At 41.4% G+C, this 15,691-nt stretch overlaps 3 protein-coding genes across 7 annotated transcripts in view; 1 reads left to right on the plus strand and 2 right to left on the minus strand.

Moving 5' to 3' along the window:
* Positions 1 to 496: 496 nt before the first annotated feature.
* Positions 497 to 6,784, minus strand: cyp19a1a (cytochrome P450, family 19, subfamily A, polypeptide 1a). Its single transcript, XM_058088376.2, has 9 exons — positions 6,090 to 6,784; positions 5,860 to 6,010; positions 5,623 to 5,777; positions 5,357 to 5,551; positions 4,439 to 4,553; positions 4,249 to 4,360; positions 3,084 to 3,246; positions 2,762 to 3,003; positions 497 to 1,834 (listed from the first exon to the last, which is right to left on the minus strand). Exons 1-9 carry the CDS (start codon positions 6,283 to 6,285, stop codon positions 1,577 to 1,579), a joined length of 1,587 nt encoding a protein of 528 aa, XP_057944359.2. The 5' UTR covers positions 6,286 to 6,784; the 3' UTR covers positions 497 to 1,576.
* A 3,515-nt stretch (positions 6,785 to 10,299) lies between these two features.
* Positions 10,300 to 14,129, plus strand: gldn (gliomedin). The gene is made up of 10 exons (XM_058088374.2): positions 10,300 to 11,054; positions 11,148 to 11,199; positions 11,287 to 11,304; positions 11,385 to 11,483; positions 11,733 to 11,834; positions 11,897 to 12,004; positions 12,112 to 12,195; positions 12,269 to 12,394; positions 12,462 to 12,612; positions 12,732 to 14,129. The coding sequence occupies exons 1-10, from the start codon at positions 10,515 to 10,517 to the stop codon at positions 13,195 to 13,197; spliced, it is 1,746 nt and encodes a 581-aa protein (XP_057944357.2). The 5' UTR covers positions 10,300 to 10,514; the 3' UTR covers positions 13,198 to 14,129.
* The window catches only part of dmxl2 (Dmx-like 2), a 34,688-nt gene continuing 32,787 nt past the window's right edge, over positions 13,791 to 15,691 (minus strand). For all 5 annotated transcript variants that reach the window (XM_058088371.2, XM_058088369.2, XM_058088373.2 and 2 more), the window contains one exon: positions 13,791 to 15,680. In XM_058088371.2, coding sequence (XP_057944354.2) covers positions 15,471 to 15,680 — 210 coding nt within the window. In that variant the 3' untranslated portion in view covers positions 13,791 to 15,470. The remainder of the gene's footprint in view (positions 15,681 to 15,691) is intronic.

Raw genomic sequence — 15,691 nt, forward strand, 5'->3', positions numbered from 1 at the left:
GCAAAACAAGGAAGATGACAATGGTATAATAAAGGCAGCTATTTGGGGACACAAATATCACTATAGATATAGCATGTTTGCCGGACTTACAATAGGATTGAAGTCATATCGATTCTAAGTGTTGGTGGAGTTGACATGAGGATGGACCGATATGCATTTCTGCAAGGTACGATTCTCGGCCAAGTTTTCTTGCAAGAAATCTTGCATAAAATTAGCTGGAGTGACCTCTGACTGGGAAAAAGTACAAAATGAAAAAAAAAATCTACTTTATATTTTAATATAGACCTATAGTGTCTAGTGTCTGCTTTAATGGAGACAGTGAGTTATAGCAATGTATGTTACACCGCCCTCTTCTGACCACTATATGTAAATGCAAGATTATGGCAAAACCGTTACTCTGCTTTAATTCTCACTCAATGTATATACTGTATATTGTTGAATACTGCTTTAATTCTCACTCAATGTATATACTGTATATTGTTGAATACTGCTTTAATTCTCACTCAATGTATATACTGTATATTGTTGAATACTATAGAAGCCTGCTTACTACACAAACATTGATAATATTGATAATTATATAAGTATTATTTACAGTAAATAATTTGCTACTTATTTATGTATTTTAAATTACTTATTTTAATATATTCATTGTCATCAATGATCATCCTCATTAGTGTCACACAGGTAATGATGGAGCCTATCCCAGCTGACTGGGCAAGAAGCAGGATTACATTGTGGACTGGTTTATTATGATCATCCATCCATTTTCAACCCGCTTATCCTCACGAGGGTCGAGGGCATGCTGGAGCCTATTCAAGCTCTCTTCAGGTGAGAGGGGCGGGGTACACCCCGGACTGGTCGCCAGCCAATCACAGGGCACATATAGACAAACAACCATTCACACTCACATTCATACCTATGGACAATTTGGAGTCGCCAATTAACCTAGCATGTTTTTGGAATGTGGGAGGGAACCGGATTAACCGGAGAAAACCCAGGCATACACGATGAGAACATGCAAACTCCACACATAGATGCCTCAGCGCGGAATTGAACCCGTGTCTCCTTGCTGTGTGGCCTGCATTATTATGATCAGTTATTTATAGTCATTGAAATATTTTTTTTTTTTCCCCTTTCTTTCATCACTGGTTGAAATTACCCACTCTCATTTCACATATATTTGTTCTCCTTATTAGGAAATTGTAATAATTAAAAAACAAGCAGTGAAGAAATGATCAGTAATTGCTAAGCGATGGAAAAGCGATAGGATTATATAATTCATCCTACTTTTTTTTGTGGAGATGTTGAATTGTGCACATGTAAACAAATCTAATTGTTAATCATGTACAAAACACAATATTATTATTGCCATTATTCTTGTCATATTTTCCACAAAGTCCTCACAAAGCATCAGTAAGATGTATGCAATAATTTGACAATATTGACAAATATTGTCAAAACTATTTTAAATGCATTTACTTCCAAATTCACAAGGCAGAGTGTAATGAAATGTATGCAGTCACTAAATAAATGTTAGGGAACAGAAACATAACAGAAGGAAAAAAGTGTCTTCTTAAAGAGTGTTCCAGTGTCCCCTCTTCCTGGGTAAGAATGTCATGGAGAGATAGTCGCTCTCCTGCTGGTGCGCTGCTGGCTGCTGGGAGAGGTTGTTGGTCTGTGGGAGGCAGTCCAGGGTCAAGCCCTCGTGGGGGCACACGGAATACTGCGAGAGCAGCGTCACCAGGATTGATTTCATCATCACCAAAGCAATGTGTTTGCCAACGCAGGCTCGAGGGCCTGATCCAAACGGCTGGAAATAACGTCGTGGAGCCTGGAAGACAAAATTCTTATTCTCTTCGGCTCATTGAGTTTATACATAGGAATATTGTTGCTGTGTCACCTTCATTTCATAGATGAATAATGTACAGCAGGGGTCTCAAACATGCGGCCCATGGGCCAAATGTGGCCCGCAGGACACTAGTTTGAGGCCCCCGCCTTGATATGAAAGTTTAATGTTTGATATGGATGCTGTATGGTATCATGTACCCAGAAAAAAATATTACGTTTGATTAATGTTCATGTTAAAGGTTAAATAACTGTTAATAGTTATCCTCCCTATCCATGTGGAAGTGGTAAGTTTCTGGCTTTTTAAGTTTAAAGGAAATAACTTGAAGGCTACCGTTTAGGTCGCTAGCTCTCTAGTTTGCGAGTTAGCATGTGTCTCAAGACCCTGCAGTTGCGTAATATGTTGTAAATAAAAAGAGTATAAATGTGACTATAGTCGTGTTTTGTCATGTCTACAGGGCTCTAATAATGCTTTGTTCATTTTAATCTGAAAAAAATAATTTGTCTACCCACCAACTATATGTGGTTTCTTAAGTTTTTATTATTTGCCGTTTTATTATCATTATATTTATTTATTACTGAATGAGTTTCTCTATTCTTGATCTTATTTTGTGTAGAAAAATAAAAAGTAAGATATTTGAGAACAGTGGAATGTTTTATCAGAGCTTTTCTTGTACAAAATCGGAACCAAAGTTTATTCATTTGTCTGTTTTTAATAAATGCGTTTTTTTAGGGAAGAACCTGATGCGGCCCAGCCTCGCCCAGACCCTAGCTCCAGTGGCCCCCAGGTAAATTGAGTTTGAGACCCCTGATGTACAGTGTATTTATTTAGTTTGTTTTGAAAAGATATTATATCTAGTATATACTATATAGTATTGTTGAAACTTATACAACAATAAAAATATTTACTTACGTTCTTTTCAAAGTTCTTTAGACTGAACTCATCGGGTTTGAGGAAGAACTCAGTGCGATGCATTCGGCCGGTGTTCAGGATGATATTAGTGCCCTTTGGGACCCTGTAACCATCAATGATGTCATCAGACAGTGCCCGACGCATGGTGAAGTCCACCACCGGGTGATAACGCAAACATTCATTAATGAAGCTCTCCAGCACTTGCAGCTTGTGCAGGTCAACCCTCTGCAGGGTTCTGTCACCTACAGTACAAGCAAACAAAGTCACGCCATAAGTTTTATTGGACATTTTCTGACATACAGTATTGATGCAGCTTTCTCACCCACGACGGTGTCAATCTCCTGAAGAAGCTGCAGCTCCACATCGGGATTCTGTTTGAGGAGCAGCAGCATGAAGAACAGGCTGACGGACAGAGTGTCCGGTGCTGCAATCACCATCTCCAACACACACTGCCTCACGTTCTCAGCAGATATCTCGCCACGGTTCTGAAAAACACTTCATGTGAATAAGCAACACTTTTGTTTTTGCTCCAATTTTTCAGAGCTGTACTCAAAGATCCAAAATGTTTCCATGTACACAAAAGGCATATCACTCAAAAACAAATGTCACAAATCTGTCTAAATCTGTGTTAGTGAGCATTTATAATTCATCCACCTCACAAGTGTGGCGTATCAGGATGCTGATAAGACAACATGATTGTTGCACACAAGTTCTCTACAGTAAAAAGGCCACTGAAAAATATGCAGTTTAACTGTACTGGGGGATCATACCAGATCCATCCATCCATTTTCTGTCCTTACAAGGGTCGCGAGGGTGCTGGAGCCTACCCCAGCTGTCTTTGGACGAGAGGCGGGGTACACCCTGGACTGGTTGCCAGCCAATCACAGGGCACATATATACAAACAACCATTCACACTCATATTCATACCCATGCACACACAGGGAGAACATGTAGAGATGCGGGGAATCAAACCTGGGTCTCCTAGCTGCATGCTAACTTCAGACATGTTGAATTTTGTAAATATAAACATGTGGTGGGTGTGAGTCCAGGCCACGGAGCTAGGAGACACGATTTCAATTCCACCCTCGGCCATCTCTGTGTGGAGTTTGCATGTTCTCCCCGTGCATGCGTGGGTTTTCTCCGGGTACTCCGGTTTCCTCCCACATTCCAAAAACATGCTAGGTTAATTGGCGACTCCAAATTGTCCATAGGTATGAATGTGAGTGTGAATGGTTGTTTGTCTATATGTGCCCTGTGATTGGCTGGCAACCAGTCCAGGTTGTACCCTACTTCTCGCCCGAAGACAGCTGGGATAGGCTCCAGCACCCCTGCGACCCTCATGAGGATAAGCGGTAGAAAATGAATGAAGAAACATGTGGTGCATTTCAATGTACTTTTGTTAAGGATGGTTGAAATATACTAAAGAATTACTTTGACAAGTGAGGCGACGTCACAGAACAACACAAAAGGCAGTTCTCATTCTCACCTGTGCAAATATGAGCTCTGCCGTGAAATTGATTTTGTCCAGTTTATCTGCCTGCTCCATTTCTCTCCTTTTTTTCTCAACAAGGCACCCAATGACATCTTGGAGCTCCTGACTGTAAAATTAGCAGTGTAAATCGACAAGACATTGTTGTGCATGTAAATATGAATTGTAACAGAATCAGAGGACTCACGCGGCTGCTTTGTGTCTCTGATGGATCCAACTCAACTTAAAGTAGAAGTCTGGTTTGATCAGGACGGTCTGCCATGTGTCAAAATACTTTAAAATCTTCTGCAGCAGCTCCTTCTCTGGAAAACCAAGAACATTAGAGAAGCATTAGACCGAACTCAATTTACTTGGGGGCCACTGGAGCTAGGGTCTGGGCGAAACTGGGCCGCATCAGGTTTTCCAAAAAAACCCCCCAAAAAACGCATTTATTAAAAATAGAAAAATGAATAAACTTTGCTTTGGTTTCGATTTTCGACAAGAAAAGCACTGATAAAACATTCCACTGTTCTCAAATATCTTACTTTTTATTTTTCTACACAAAATAAGTTCAATCAGTAATAAATAAATAAATATAATAATAACAATAAAACGGCAAATAATAAAAACTTAAGAAACCACATATAGTTGGTGGGTAGACAAATTATTTTTTTCAGATTAAAATGAACAAAGCATTATTAGAGCCCTGTAGACATGACAAAACACGACTATAGTCACATTTATACTCTTTTTATTTACAACATATTGTGCAACTGCAGGGTCTTGTGACACATGCTAACTCGCAAACTAGAGAGCTAGCGACCTAAACGGTAGCCTTCAAGTTATTTCCTTTAAACTTAAATAGCCAAAAACTTACCACTTCCACACAGATAGGGAGGATAACTATTAACAGTTATTTAACCTTTAACATGAACATTAATCAAACGTAATAATTTTTTCTGGATACATGATACCATACAGCATCCGTATCAAACTTGCACGGGCCGCACTAACATTAAACTTTCATATCAAGGCGGGGGCCTCAAACTAGTGTCCTGCGAGCCACGTGTTTGAGACCCCTGCATTAGACAAACTTAGAGCCATAATATAAAACTAGCACACTCACCATTTACCGGTACACCCAAGAAGAGTCTATTGGAGATGTCAACCACAGTGCAGCGCAGCAGACTGAGGACGTCCACATGTGCCAGTCCATCGCCTGCCCCTGTCTCCATGTTAGTGTCCCCCAGGTAGTCCAGATGGTTTTGTGCAGATGAAATGCAAACATCCAAGGTCTGCTCCAGACCTGGGCCTGTCAGGGCTGCAGCAGAAGGTCACGGTTAGCTTTTGTATCCTTTATCCCCAAATCAAATGAATGTCTGCTAGCGTTACCTTTGGTGAAATAGGTGCGTATCTTTTTCCACAGAGTGACATTGTTGTTAAAGATAATGCCTCTCTCATTCATCCCGATGCAGCTGAGCCCTAACTTGCTTCCGAAACGTGAGGTGTAGTGTCCATGCTTTAGAATGTGGTGCACTGCTGATGCCCTGGTGAAGAAAAAAACACACACACACATTGGAATATTTACCAATTCCTTTTCCATCTTCAGAGTCAAGTCAGAGAGCTAACCTGCTGAGAATGAGCGTCTCTTCTCCATTGATCCAAACTCGGACTATGTCGCCATACTTGTTGTTGTAGTAATTGCTGGCTGTGCCTATACCGCTCCAGATGAACCTCACATATGACAGAAGAGGTCCCAGTCCCAAACAGAAAGATGGACCTATGGTCAAAAACATTGCCAGTCAATGTGAGACCCTGATACTGGGCTGTGTGTGTGGACGCTGTTTGAGATGACCCACCTGGTATTTGTTGTTTCTCCGTGTGGCTCCAGGCCACCAGGAGGAGACAGACGAGTAAAAGCAGAGTTCTGGTTGCCACAGAAATGCCAGTTGTTGCCCCCACGGTTTCATTCTGGGAAGTGGGGGCCAGTTCTGTCACTATTGCATCCAAGTCTAGCGGAGACATGGCCTGTTCACAAGCAGAGATCAGCTCCATAAGAAGGTAAAGTCTATTAGACACACCTCAAAAACGCAATGAATGAAAGCTGCAGCAGCACCAGCAGAGCTTCCTCTTTATAGGCTGTCTAAGCTGGTTATACGCCAGGTCAGGGCAACGCAAAAGCCACAACACAAGTGGGAAAAGGTAAACAATACATGTGTAACCTTGAGGCTTGGATTCAGGCGAGCGTCCTTGCTGTATTTGACATTTAACTGATGAGAAGAAGTTGGGCTTTGCTTTTGAACATCAAACGACTCTGCTTGGAAAACTCTCAAATTATTGTGAGTTAAAGGTGCTGCCTGTCATGGTTAAGTACTGCAATGGGGGGGTACTAGCTTTTGAATGTATGTGTATTTGTATGTGCAGTAGTATGAAAATGTTTGGGCATCCATGATCAGCCATTTCAGTTAAATATATCATATAGCAGACAAACACAGTGATAGATGAGAAGGGGAATGTATAGTTTATAGGATTTACAGAAAGTGTGCAATAATTATTTAAACAAAAGTAGGCATATGATATATTTAACTGTTTGCATTACGTGCAGAGACACAAGAGTCCTTTTTCGAATGGAACATGTGCAGAACACAAATCAATATTCCTTTCTTGACCCAATATTCAGGTTAGCATTCTGTTATGACAAAGATACCATAATTCTCAGCTTTTATTGTCATTCATTCATTCATTCATTTTCTACCGCTTTTTCCTCACGAGGGTCGCGGGGGGTGCTGGAGCCTATCCCAGCTGTCTTTGAGCGAGAGGCGGGGTACACCCTGGACTGGTCGCCAGCCAATCACAGGGCACATATAGACAAACAACCATTCACACTCACATTCATACCTTTGGACAATTTGGAGTCGCCAATTAACCTAGCATGTTTTTGGAATGTGGGAGGAAACCGGAGTACCCGGAGAAAACCCACCCATGCACGGGGAGAACACCACACAGAGATGGCCGAGGGTGGAATTGAACCCTGGTCTCCTAGCTGTGAGGTCTGCGTGCTAACCACTCGACCGCCGTGCAGCCTTTATTGTCATTTATTTTAATTTAAACTGTAATTAAAAAATATATATATATTTATATGTTCATTAGTGTGGCTGTAGTTGGCAGAAGAATCAATTTTATTTTATTTTCATGGTGACTGCAAAAGTTGCAGTGACAAAGCCCTTGCTGCTGAGGAGAAGAACGCTTTTGTCTGTTCTTGTCCACATCGCCCACTCTCGTCCAAGAATGTGCTCGGTTCAAATGGCCAACTGTGTGCTGAGGTCCTGATGTGATGACAACATTTTGTACGATGTCAGAGGCCCAGATTGTTTTGCATGATTAAGCAGAACAATGCTTCTCCTGACCAGATGTTAATCTAACCTTGTTTGGAGGCTGTGTGTTGTGGTGAATCTATCTATCTTCATTTGTCTTTGTCACTAGCGTGGTTTTGTTTCCACTGTTGTCATGGCCCCATTTCTACAAGTCAATGCTTTATGTAAGTGACTGGAAGAAAAGCTCTGACTCAGAAGTTGTTTGGCACCACCTTCATGTGTCTTTTCACATATCCACAAATATAAAATGACACATATTCTGACATTTTATGGGGAAAAAAACTATTCTGGTAGTAATATGTATCAATAATACAGTTATCCTTCACCACTTCATGGTTAAAAGTTATCACGGTTTTTCAAACATGTTTTAATTCATAAATCATGCTGTTTCTTGGTTGAATACAGCTTATTACCAGTCAAAATATAAGCATATTTCAGGAGATGCAATGAATACGTAATATTCTACATTGGTCACTAGGTGTCAGTAATGTTACTGTAATGTTCTTTGACTCACAAATGCCAGACTTGATCGCCAGTGACTTGATCGACATTTTCTCACAGGTTTGAAATATATCACCCATAGACACAACGATCCCTAATAAAAATCCCAAATAAAAACTCGGGCTGCTGTTGCAGTTGTACGTAACCCACGCCAAGCCAAAACTAAACTCTCAACTCCCGACATCCACCCAACACTCAGCTCCTCCAGGGAACACGTTTATTGCAACACACACAAACATAAATCTTATGTCTTAAATGGTTTATTTACTCTTATTTTGCTTACAATATTGGATAATAAGAGTGCAAAGGTCACTATAGGGATGTTAATTCAAATTTAGAGGGCTCTAATGATGTTTAAAAAAATATTTAGAATGTCGTAAACAGGTTTTCTGTATTCTAACTATGAAAATATTTCCTTTATAAACAAGAACTCCTACTTCGCAAAAGGATGGTTGGGTTTTCCGGTGATAAACAAGGGACTAAGTGTAAATCTTAAAGTTCTACATAAGTTAGTTTTGTAACATTCAATATTGCAACTGTTTGTGACTTTTTTGTTTCTATTTTTGTTTTCAGTGCGGTTCTGTTCATCCTTTGTGATGTTTTCATGTGTTTCATTTTACTTGTGGGCTAACAAAAATGATCCGCAGTCCGCAAATGACAGGGCTAGACTCTGGACACCTTCTTCGAGAAGACACAAAAGAAATATGATATGAATTTGAAAGTAAAGACCTGAGGCAGCATGTTATTATAGCTTCACCACTTGATTACCTTTCGATTTCAATGAAGCTGATTTCCTATCACATCAATGACCGTCTGTGTATAATTTACAATACTAAAACACCAACAGTCTTGCAAAACCTTATGTCCTTGATCTGAAGCAGCAAGTCTGACAGCAGCCTGTGTTTGGGGGAAGATAAGGCAGCTTGTGAGGACGACAGCTGCATCTCAGGGAAGGAGCAGGAGGTACCAGAGCAGGCCAGGAATTGCACTACATATTGGACTTGTATTGGATTTAGTTGCATGCTTTACAGCTACACTGTATGGAAAAAGCCTATTGAGGAGAGATATGATTTTACACCAGTGTGCAATGCAAGATACCAAAAGGTATGCATGGATGAGTTGGTGTGGAAGAACATACTTTTATAAATTTTATTTCCATAATTTTCTTGAAATGTCAAGGTGTCTGAATACTTTTGTCCACATTGGGTATATCCTAAAGTAAAAAAATCACTTTGAGATGCATGTTCTGCTTCCTACTCCCCACAGAGGCACGCAATCAGAGTCTGGTGCACGATATGTTTGCTCTTTTCATGCTTTTACCCTCAGCATCGACTGTCTCAAAGCACACGGAATGAAAAGGCAACAAAGCGGAGGCTTCTGATGTGCTCTTAATCCAGGAATGTGTGCACACACATGTCCTGGAGTGATTCAAGATGGTCAACAACTGACCTACAGCTTAAGGCAAGAATACCAAGTCTGCTCCACAGAGGCCAGGACCTGGAACTAACAGTAATGTTTCTCTTTGAGTCGACAAGATTAAGTAGGAGTGATGCATTGTGGGGAATAGAATCACAGTACAGACATAACTTATATGAAGTCACATGCATTCACAAGGTTAATAAGCTGTCTAAACACGCTCTATGCAAATCCATTATACTGCCACCCCAAGAGGCAGTAGCCAGTCTTTCCCCGTCAAGGATACATTCAAGGCCTCCAGCAACTTTGGCAGACTTGTCACTTTTCCTGCAGAAATGTCACATTTCCGCTCTAAATTGAAGCAATGGAAACAGGTCATTGTAGCAAGTCGGTGGATGGAAGCTGCGAGGATGTGACAAGGACGAGTGCCAGTGGGAGAAAAATGCAGGGGGTTGGGGGGCTGAGGGCATGAACTGACTGCTGGAAAAGTGATGATGACACATATTGATGGGACCAGTTTACTTACTAATATTGCATTCATTCATCACCATCGTCAGTATGCATTAAGCAGATGCACGGTAGACATGAATGACTTGTTGTCTGGTTCAATGTATTATTATGTACTGTAGTGAGTGCTTTTATATGTATGTGTGTGTGTGTGTGTGTGTGTGTCTGCCCACGGCAATGCCCTAGAATGGACTGTTGAATATAAATCAGGTGACTGAACAGGCAGGGGGTTTCTTCACAGACAAGCCCTCAAGATTGTGTAATGCCTACTCCTACATCACTGGTTTGCATGTACACACAACCCACTAGGCGAGCAGCACAACAGGCACTGTATTTACCAGCCAACCCTCCAATGAACCACACTGACTCACTGGACTCTCTTTGGAGCAAACACTATCATTACTGAAAGGAAGGACGACTCTTTTGTGGCTTTTTGTCCCTTTTGACATTTTTCATTCATTCCTAAATTGGGATTTAAATCTTCTGATGCAGAGGTGTATGGGTGACCCCAAGAGAAAAGGCGGTGACGTGCTAACCATGTGGATCCCGACACCCAGTATGACTCGCACTCAGCGAATGGTTCTATACGGGACCTGTGTTGTGGCGGTGTTGAATTCTGTAGGTCTCTTGGTGCTCCTGATCCAGCAGAACCAACAGCACATCATTTTGGAGCAAACAGGGGCCAGGCTGGTAGAGGTGGAGCAGAGCTCAGTGGTGGAGTTTCTCCAGGGGGTGCCTAGAGAACGAGCAGGGATGCAGAGGAACTCTGAGAAGCCACAGTATCAGTACTCCAGGAATAAGAGGAGTGATGCGCAGGACCTCGATCGGCTGGAGGAAAGGGAGTTGGAGAAAGAGGTTTACCAGGAGAAAGATGTGGAGCTCCATCAGCAGGAGGTCAGTCAGGAAGTTGGAGAAGAGGAAAAGACAAAGCATAATCGGAAGCACAAGCAGCATCATAAGCATCATTACCGCAAGGAGTATGTGCAGGATGACATGATGACGATGCTGACTTACTCCATGGTGCCGGTATGATGGCATACACCTTATTTTAATAACACCTACGTATGACCCCTGTAACAAATGATGCATTTTCTTACTTGAATTCAATCATTTTTACAGATTAAATTGTTGATCGACATTTGTAACAGCACCCAGGGTGTCTGCATAGCTGGTACAGTCTGACATAAGCTACTGTATTCACTTTTCACCTTCCAAATGTCACATCATATGTCGTAATACCCTAAACTGTCTTTTGCAGGGCCCCCAGGACCCCCCGGTGAGTGGAATTTTTGTGTAAAACTGGTTTCATGGTGAAGTACCTGGATACTTTGAGTTCATCTTTATGTGACACTGTAGGTCTGCCGGGTGTGGACGGGATGCCTGGTATTAATGGTACAGATGGCATTCCTGGGATTGATGGGATTCCTGGTGCTGATGGCAAACGAGGAAAGAGAGGTTAGGAAGAGTGCAAACAAATCATTGAACCGAATTAACACCAGGAATCATTCTACTGAGCCACTCAAACACAGAAATGTAAATAGCCAGTTCTCTGATCAGCCTATGATACATTACCATTACATCTTCTATCAAACCTCATACAGAACTCCATATTTTATACTTCTGGTGGCAATTGCCAGCTGTCGCAATACTTTTATGAATAATAATAAATGTGTTGAATGGCTGAGCACAGTCTTGGGTCCACAGGACTTCAAGGTGAAAAGGGAGAACCAGGAGAAAAAGGAGACCGTGGAGAGCCTGGACCCCCTGGAGAGAACGGCCAAGCTTCCAATGATGTCATCATCGAGGGTAAGTGGTGATGTCACGATCCTGCGCTGTGATGTCATACATCATCAGGTTTCTTTGTACAGGTCCTCCTGGTCCTCCTGGTCCTCCTGGGCCCATGGGGCCACCTGGACCCCCTGGACCCCTGAGAACAAGACACCACAGAGCCCACCTACAGGCAGCTCAGACAATGGGTGAGGGTATATTGATAGCTTAGAAAACTTAATATATATCATGTTTAGATGTATTACATTGCAATTAGCAATTAAGACAATTAAAACAGAATAAATCTCTCTTCCAGAACAACTATATTCCATACCAAATGATGAGACATCATTTGCAAAGGGTGCAAGTAAAGCCCATGAGAAGGCAACTAAGGCCAACGGTGTGTTTAAAGACAGCATACAAAATCGGAACTTCGTGGGATGAAAATTGTACTTTTTTGTAATTCCCATCAGAGTGCCTAATAAAGTCACTGATCAACCCCAGAAATGTGACAAAGATGGAGAACACATTTGGCACATGGATGAAAGACACCGCTTTGCTCAACGATGAACGCATATGGGTTGCAGAACACTTTTCGGGTATGTTGCACACACTTTGAACACGATGCTTTCAGTTTGAGGAGGAATTAAATCTTTTTGATCGCAGGTCGTGTGTTGAAGGAATATCAAAACGTTGCTTCTTTCCAATACAACAACAGTGACACAGTGAATGTTAGAAAGTTCTATCAAGGCTGTGGTCACACGGTGCACAATGGCTCCTTCTACTATCAAATTGCTGGCACATCTAGTATTGCCAGGTAAGATACTTAGACAGAGACTAATTACAGTTTCTTCTCAACTGTTTACATGCAATGAAAACAGGCCCCCCTTTTTTGTAAATAGTCACAAAATTCTCTTTGGTTGTATTTTGTGACAGATTTGACTTTCACTCCAAGAGGCTTCACACACTCACCATAGACAATGCTCTCTACCACAACCTGGCCTATCTGCTGCACAACTCTAAGACATACTTCAAATTGGCGGCGGATGAGAATGGCCTGTGGCTGATCTTTGCCTCCAGTGTGGATGAGAGCATTGTGGTGGCCCAGCTGGACCAGAAGACATTCTCCATCACCTCCCACATCAACACCACGTATCCCCGCACCAAGGCCGGCAACGCCTTCATTGCCTGCGGGGTTCTGTACGTTACAGACACCAAGGACACAAGGGTCACCTTTGCTTATGATTTACTAAAGGGCAAACCGGTTAATGTAACCTTTGACCTGAGGCCTCCAGGCGGAGTGCTGGCTATGCTCTCCTACAGTCCCAAGGATAGACATCTGTATGTGTGGGATAACAGTTATGTGAAGCTCTATGTGGTCCACTTCATCTCTGATGAGTGATGACCTGCAGGTCAGAGAAAGGCTGATAACCAAACTCCCAATCTTTACCAAATGACGTTATAGAGTAAGTAGTTCGTAGAAATTATGTGATTTCAATCAGCTTATAAACAATAGTGTAAAAAGTACAGTGCTGTATTCCCAATGTACAATGCATATTACAACTGTTTTCCTATAATTTATATCGAACTTTTTGCATGATTTTACTCTATATTCTGTATATATGTATGCTTTTGTTTTTGTGATTGAACATTACCATATTTCCTCAAAGAGTGCCCTCCGATCTAACAGCTGCCTTGTCTCATTTATTGGCACACAAGAGTACCTCCTCAAATATTTACCTCCATTTTACCCCCACACAGAAAAAGTTCTGTTGCTAACCAAAACAACAGCACTTAGTCTTTTGAATGCATTTAGCCCACATTAACCCTGTATATTTATGATTAGTATATTTATGAATGTGTTTGTACAAAATCAACTCTTAATTCCCGGTCCCCTTTGCAGTTGAGTAAATCAACAGCCAGTAACTATATGAGCAAATACTGTACCGTATTTCTAGTGAAAGAAGCAAGCAACAAATAACAGTACCAAATCACCCCAATGAAATAAAAATAATTTATTCACTTTACAAAGGTAAATCTCCAACCATGACCTGTTCTTTCTTTCTGGCACTGGTACTCTTGCAAGCACCTGCCCGTGATACTAGTTTTGTGTTGCTGTGCATGCACACACACTGATACACACACATATACACACACCAGACACCAGTAGGGCCACTGGTAAAACACGTACAATACACATAGTGGGCGGAAAGAGGGGAGAGAAACACAAATTTGTTTAATAAATACCTTACACACACACCTAACAAAAGTTACAACTAATTCAGCTGGTATGATACAAACCAAAAATAAAGAAATGCTTTCATGTTTGTACAAGCTGCTGTGATATTTCATATATTATATATATATATATATGTATAGAATTTATATATTAAACTATTTTAAACATTTGACTACTAGGCCAAATAAAGCCAGACATTCATTCGTATTTAACAGATTCTTCTTCAATAACCTATTTATTTGAAATAAAACCTTTAGTGTCTTCATGGTTAGAGTTCAAATATCTATTCTTTATGGATGAAACGGTTAAAAACAACTAGCAAGGTAACATACACTTACACACAAGACTGTGTTGCACATCTCCCAGTCAAGTAAAACCCCTTACATTCCTAACATAAAAGGCATTAAGTTAAATAGTTTTACAAAGGAATGGTCAACCAAACAGACACAAACAACACATAAATAATTTAAATAAAATTCAACTGTTAAAAAACTGGGACAAAAATAAAGATCATCAAGATAATCTTGTGCAAAACTAGAAGTGAAAATTTTGTGTTTCCATTGTGGGGAGGGAGGGGGGCATTAATGTTGGGACCAGACAGATGGAAACACTGAAATCACAGTCACGAGAGTAAAACACATCTTCCCAAACAGGAATGTTCTAGCAGTGAGGCTGCCACACAAACAGGCATTTGAGAGCAGACACAGGAGCACACACACACATCCACATACACACATACACACATACACACGCGCACAAGGCCAAACCAAGACAGGTCAGTGTGTGTTACCGGGGTAGTCCAAGATAGAAGGGACTGGGCGGGGTGGGGTGGGAGGGGGTTGTCACTATATCAGCAATGCACTCTTCCATAAGGACTGAGAAAAGCCAGGCATAAAGGAGGAGTTTAAAAAAAGAATGAAATCAAAGAAAACGTCCAACGACTTGATTCACACTTGGATACCACTGACTTAATAACAAACCGCAGTGCTGGTTACAGTAGATGCTAAGAGAGTTCAGCTGTGGGCACAAAATGACGACAGTTACACACTTTTAAAAGTTTTGCCAGAGCACTTCTACAGAGCACTATCAACAGACCTGTGATTGCACTGCGTAACGAGAACAGGACATGCATAGCTTCCCTATGGACACGCTCTAAGAGTAGAGATTCTTCAATAAAATGACAATAAATCTAGCTTTAAAATCAAGTATGTTACCTTTTGCTTTCATCCTTTGGGAAAACCAATATTTGCAGCTCCGTTTGTCACTGTAGATCAACAGTAAACTTATGAACACTGAAAGATGCCAAAAGTAAAGAAATCGTTCAACAGGCTCTTTCCTCATCTGTTACACGGTTAATGCCTTGCAAGTGTTACATAAGCTTTCGTGAATCTCCCCTCCCCATTTCCTCTTTGGACACTCAAAGGTGAATGCGGGAATTACAGGATGTCAACCAAGCTGCTGGGGATGTTGTAGCGGTCAGGGAGTACCCTCATCTTCAAGGTTCCATCTGCACCGCAGGTAAAGATGCGGTTACCGGGCCGGGTTTCCACCTGCATGACTCCGGCGCCGATGTTGCGGAAGATGGACTGTTTTGCGTGCTCACTGCCAAAGGAGTGCATGAGACCATGGCCAGCTAGTTTCCATACCTGGAGAAAGA

This window comes from Doryrhamphus excisus, linkage group LG13 (genome assembly GCF_037039965.1).
Source record: "Doryrhamphus excisus strain RoL-2023G ecotype Guam linkage group LG13, RoL_Dexc_Guam_v1.1, whole genome shotgun sequence".
In the NCBI taxonomy this organism is placed as follows: Eukaryota; Metazoa; Chordata; class Actinopteri; order Syngnathiformes; family Syngnathidae; genus Doryrhamphus; species Doryrhamphus excisus.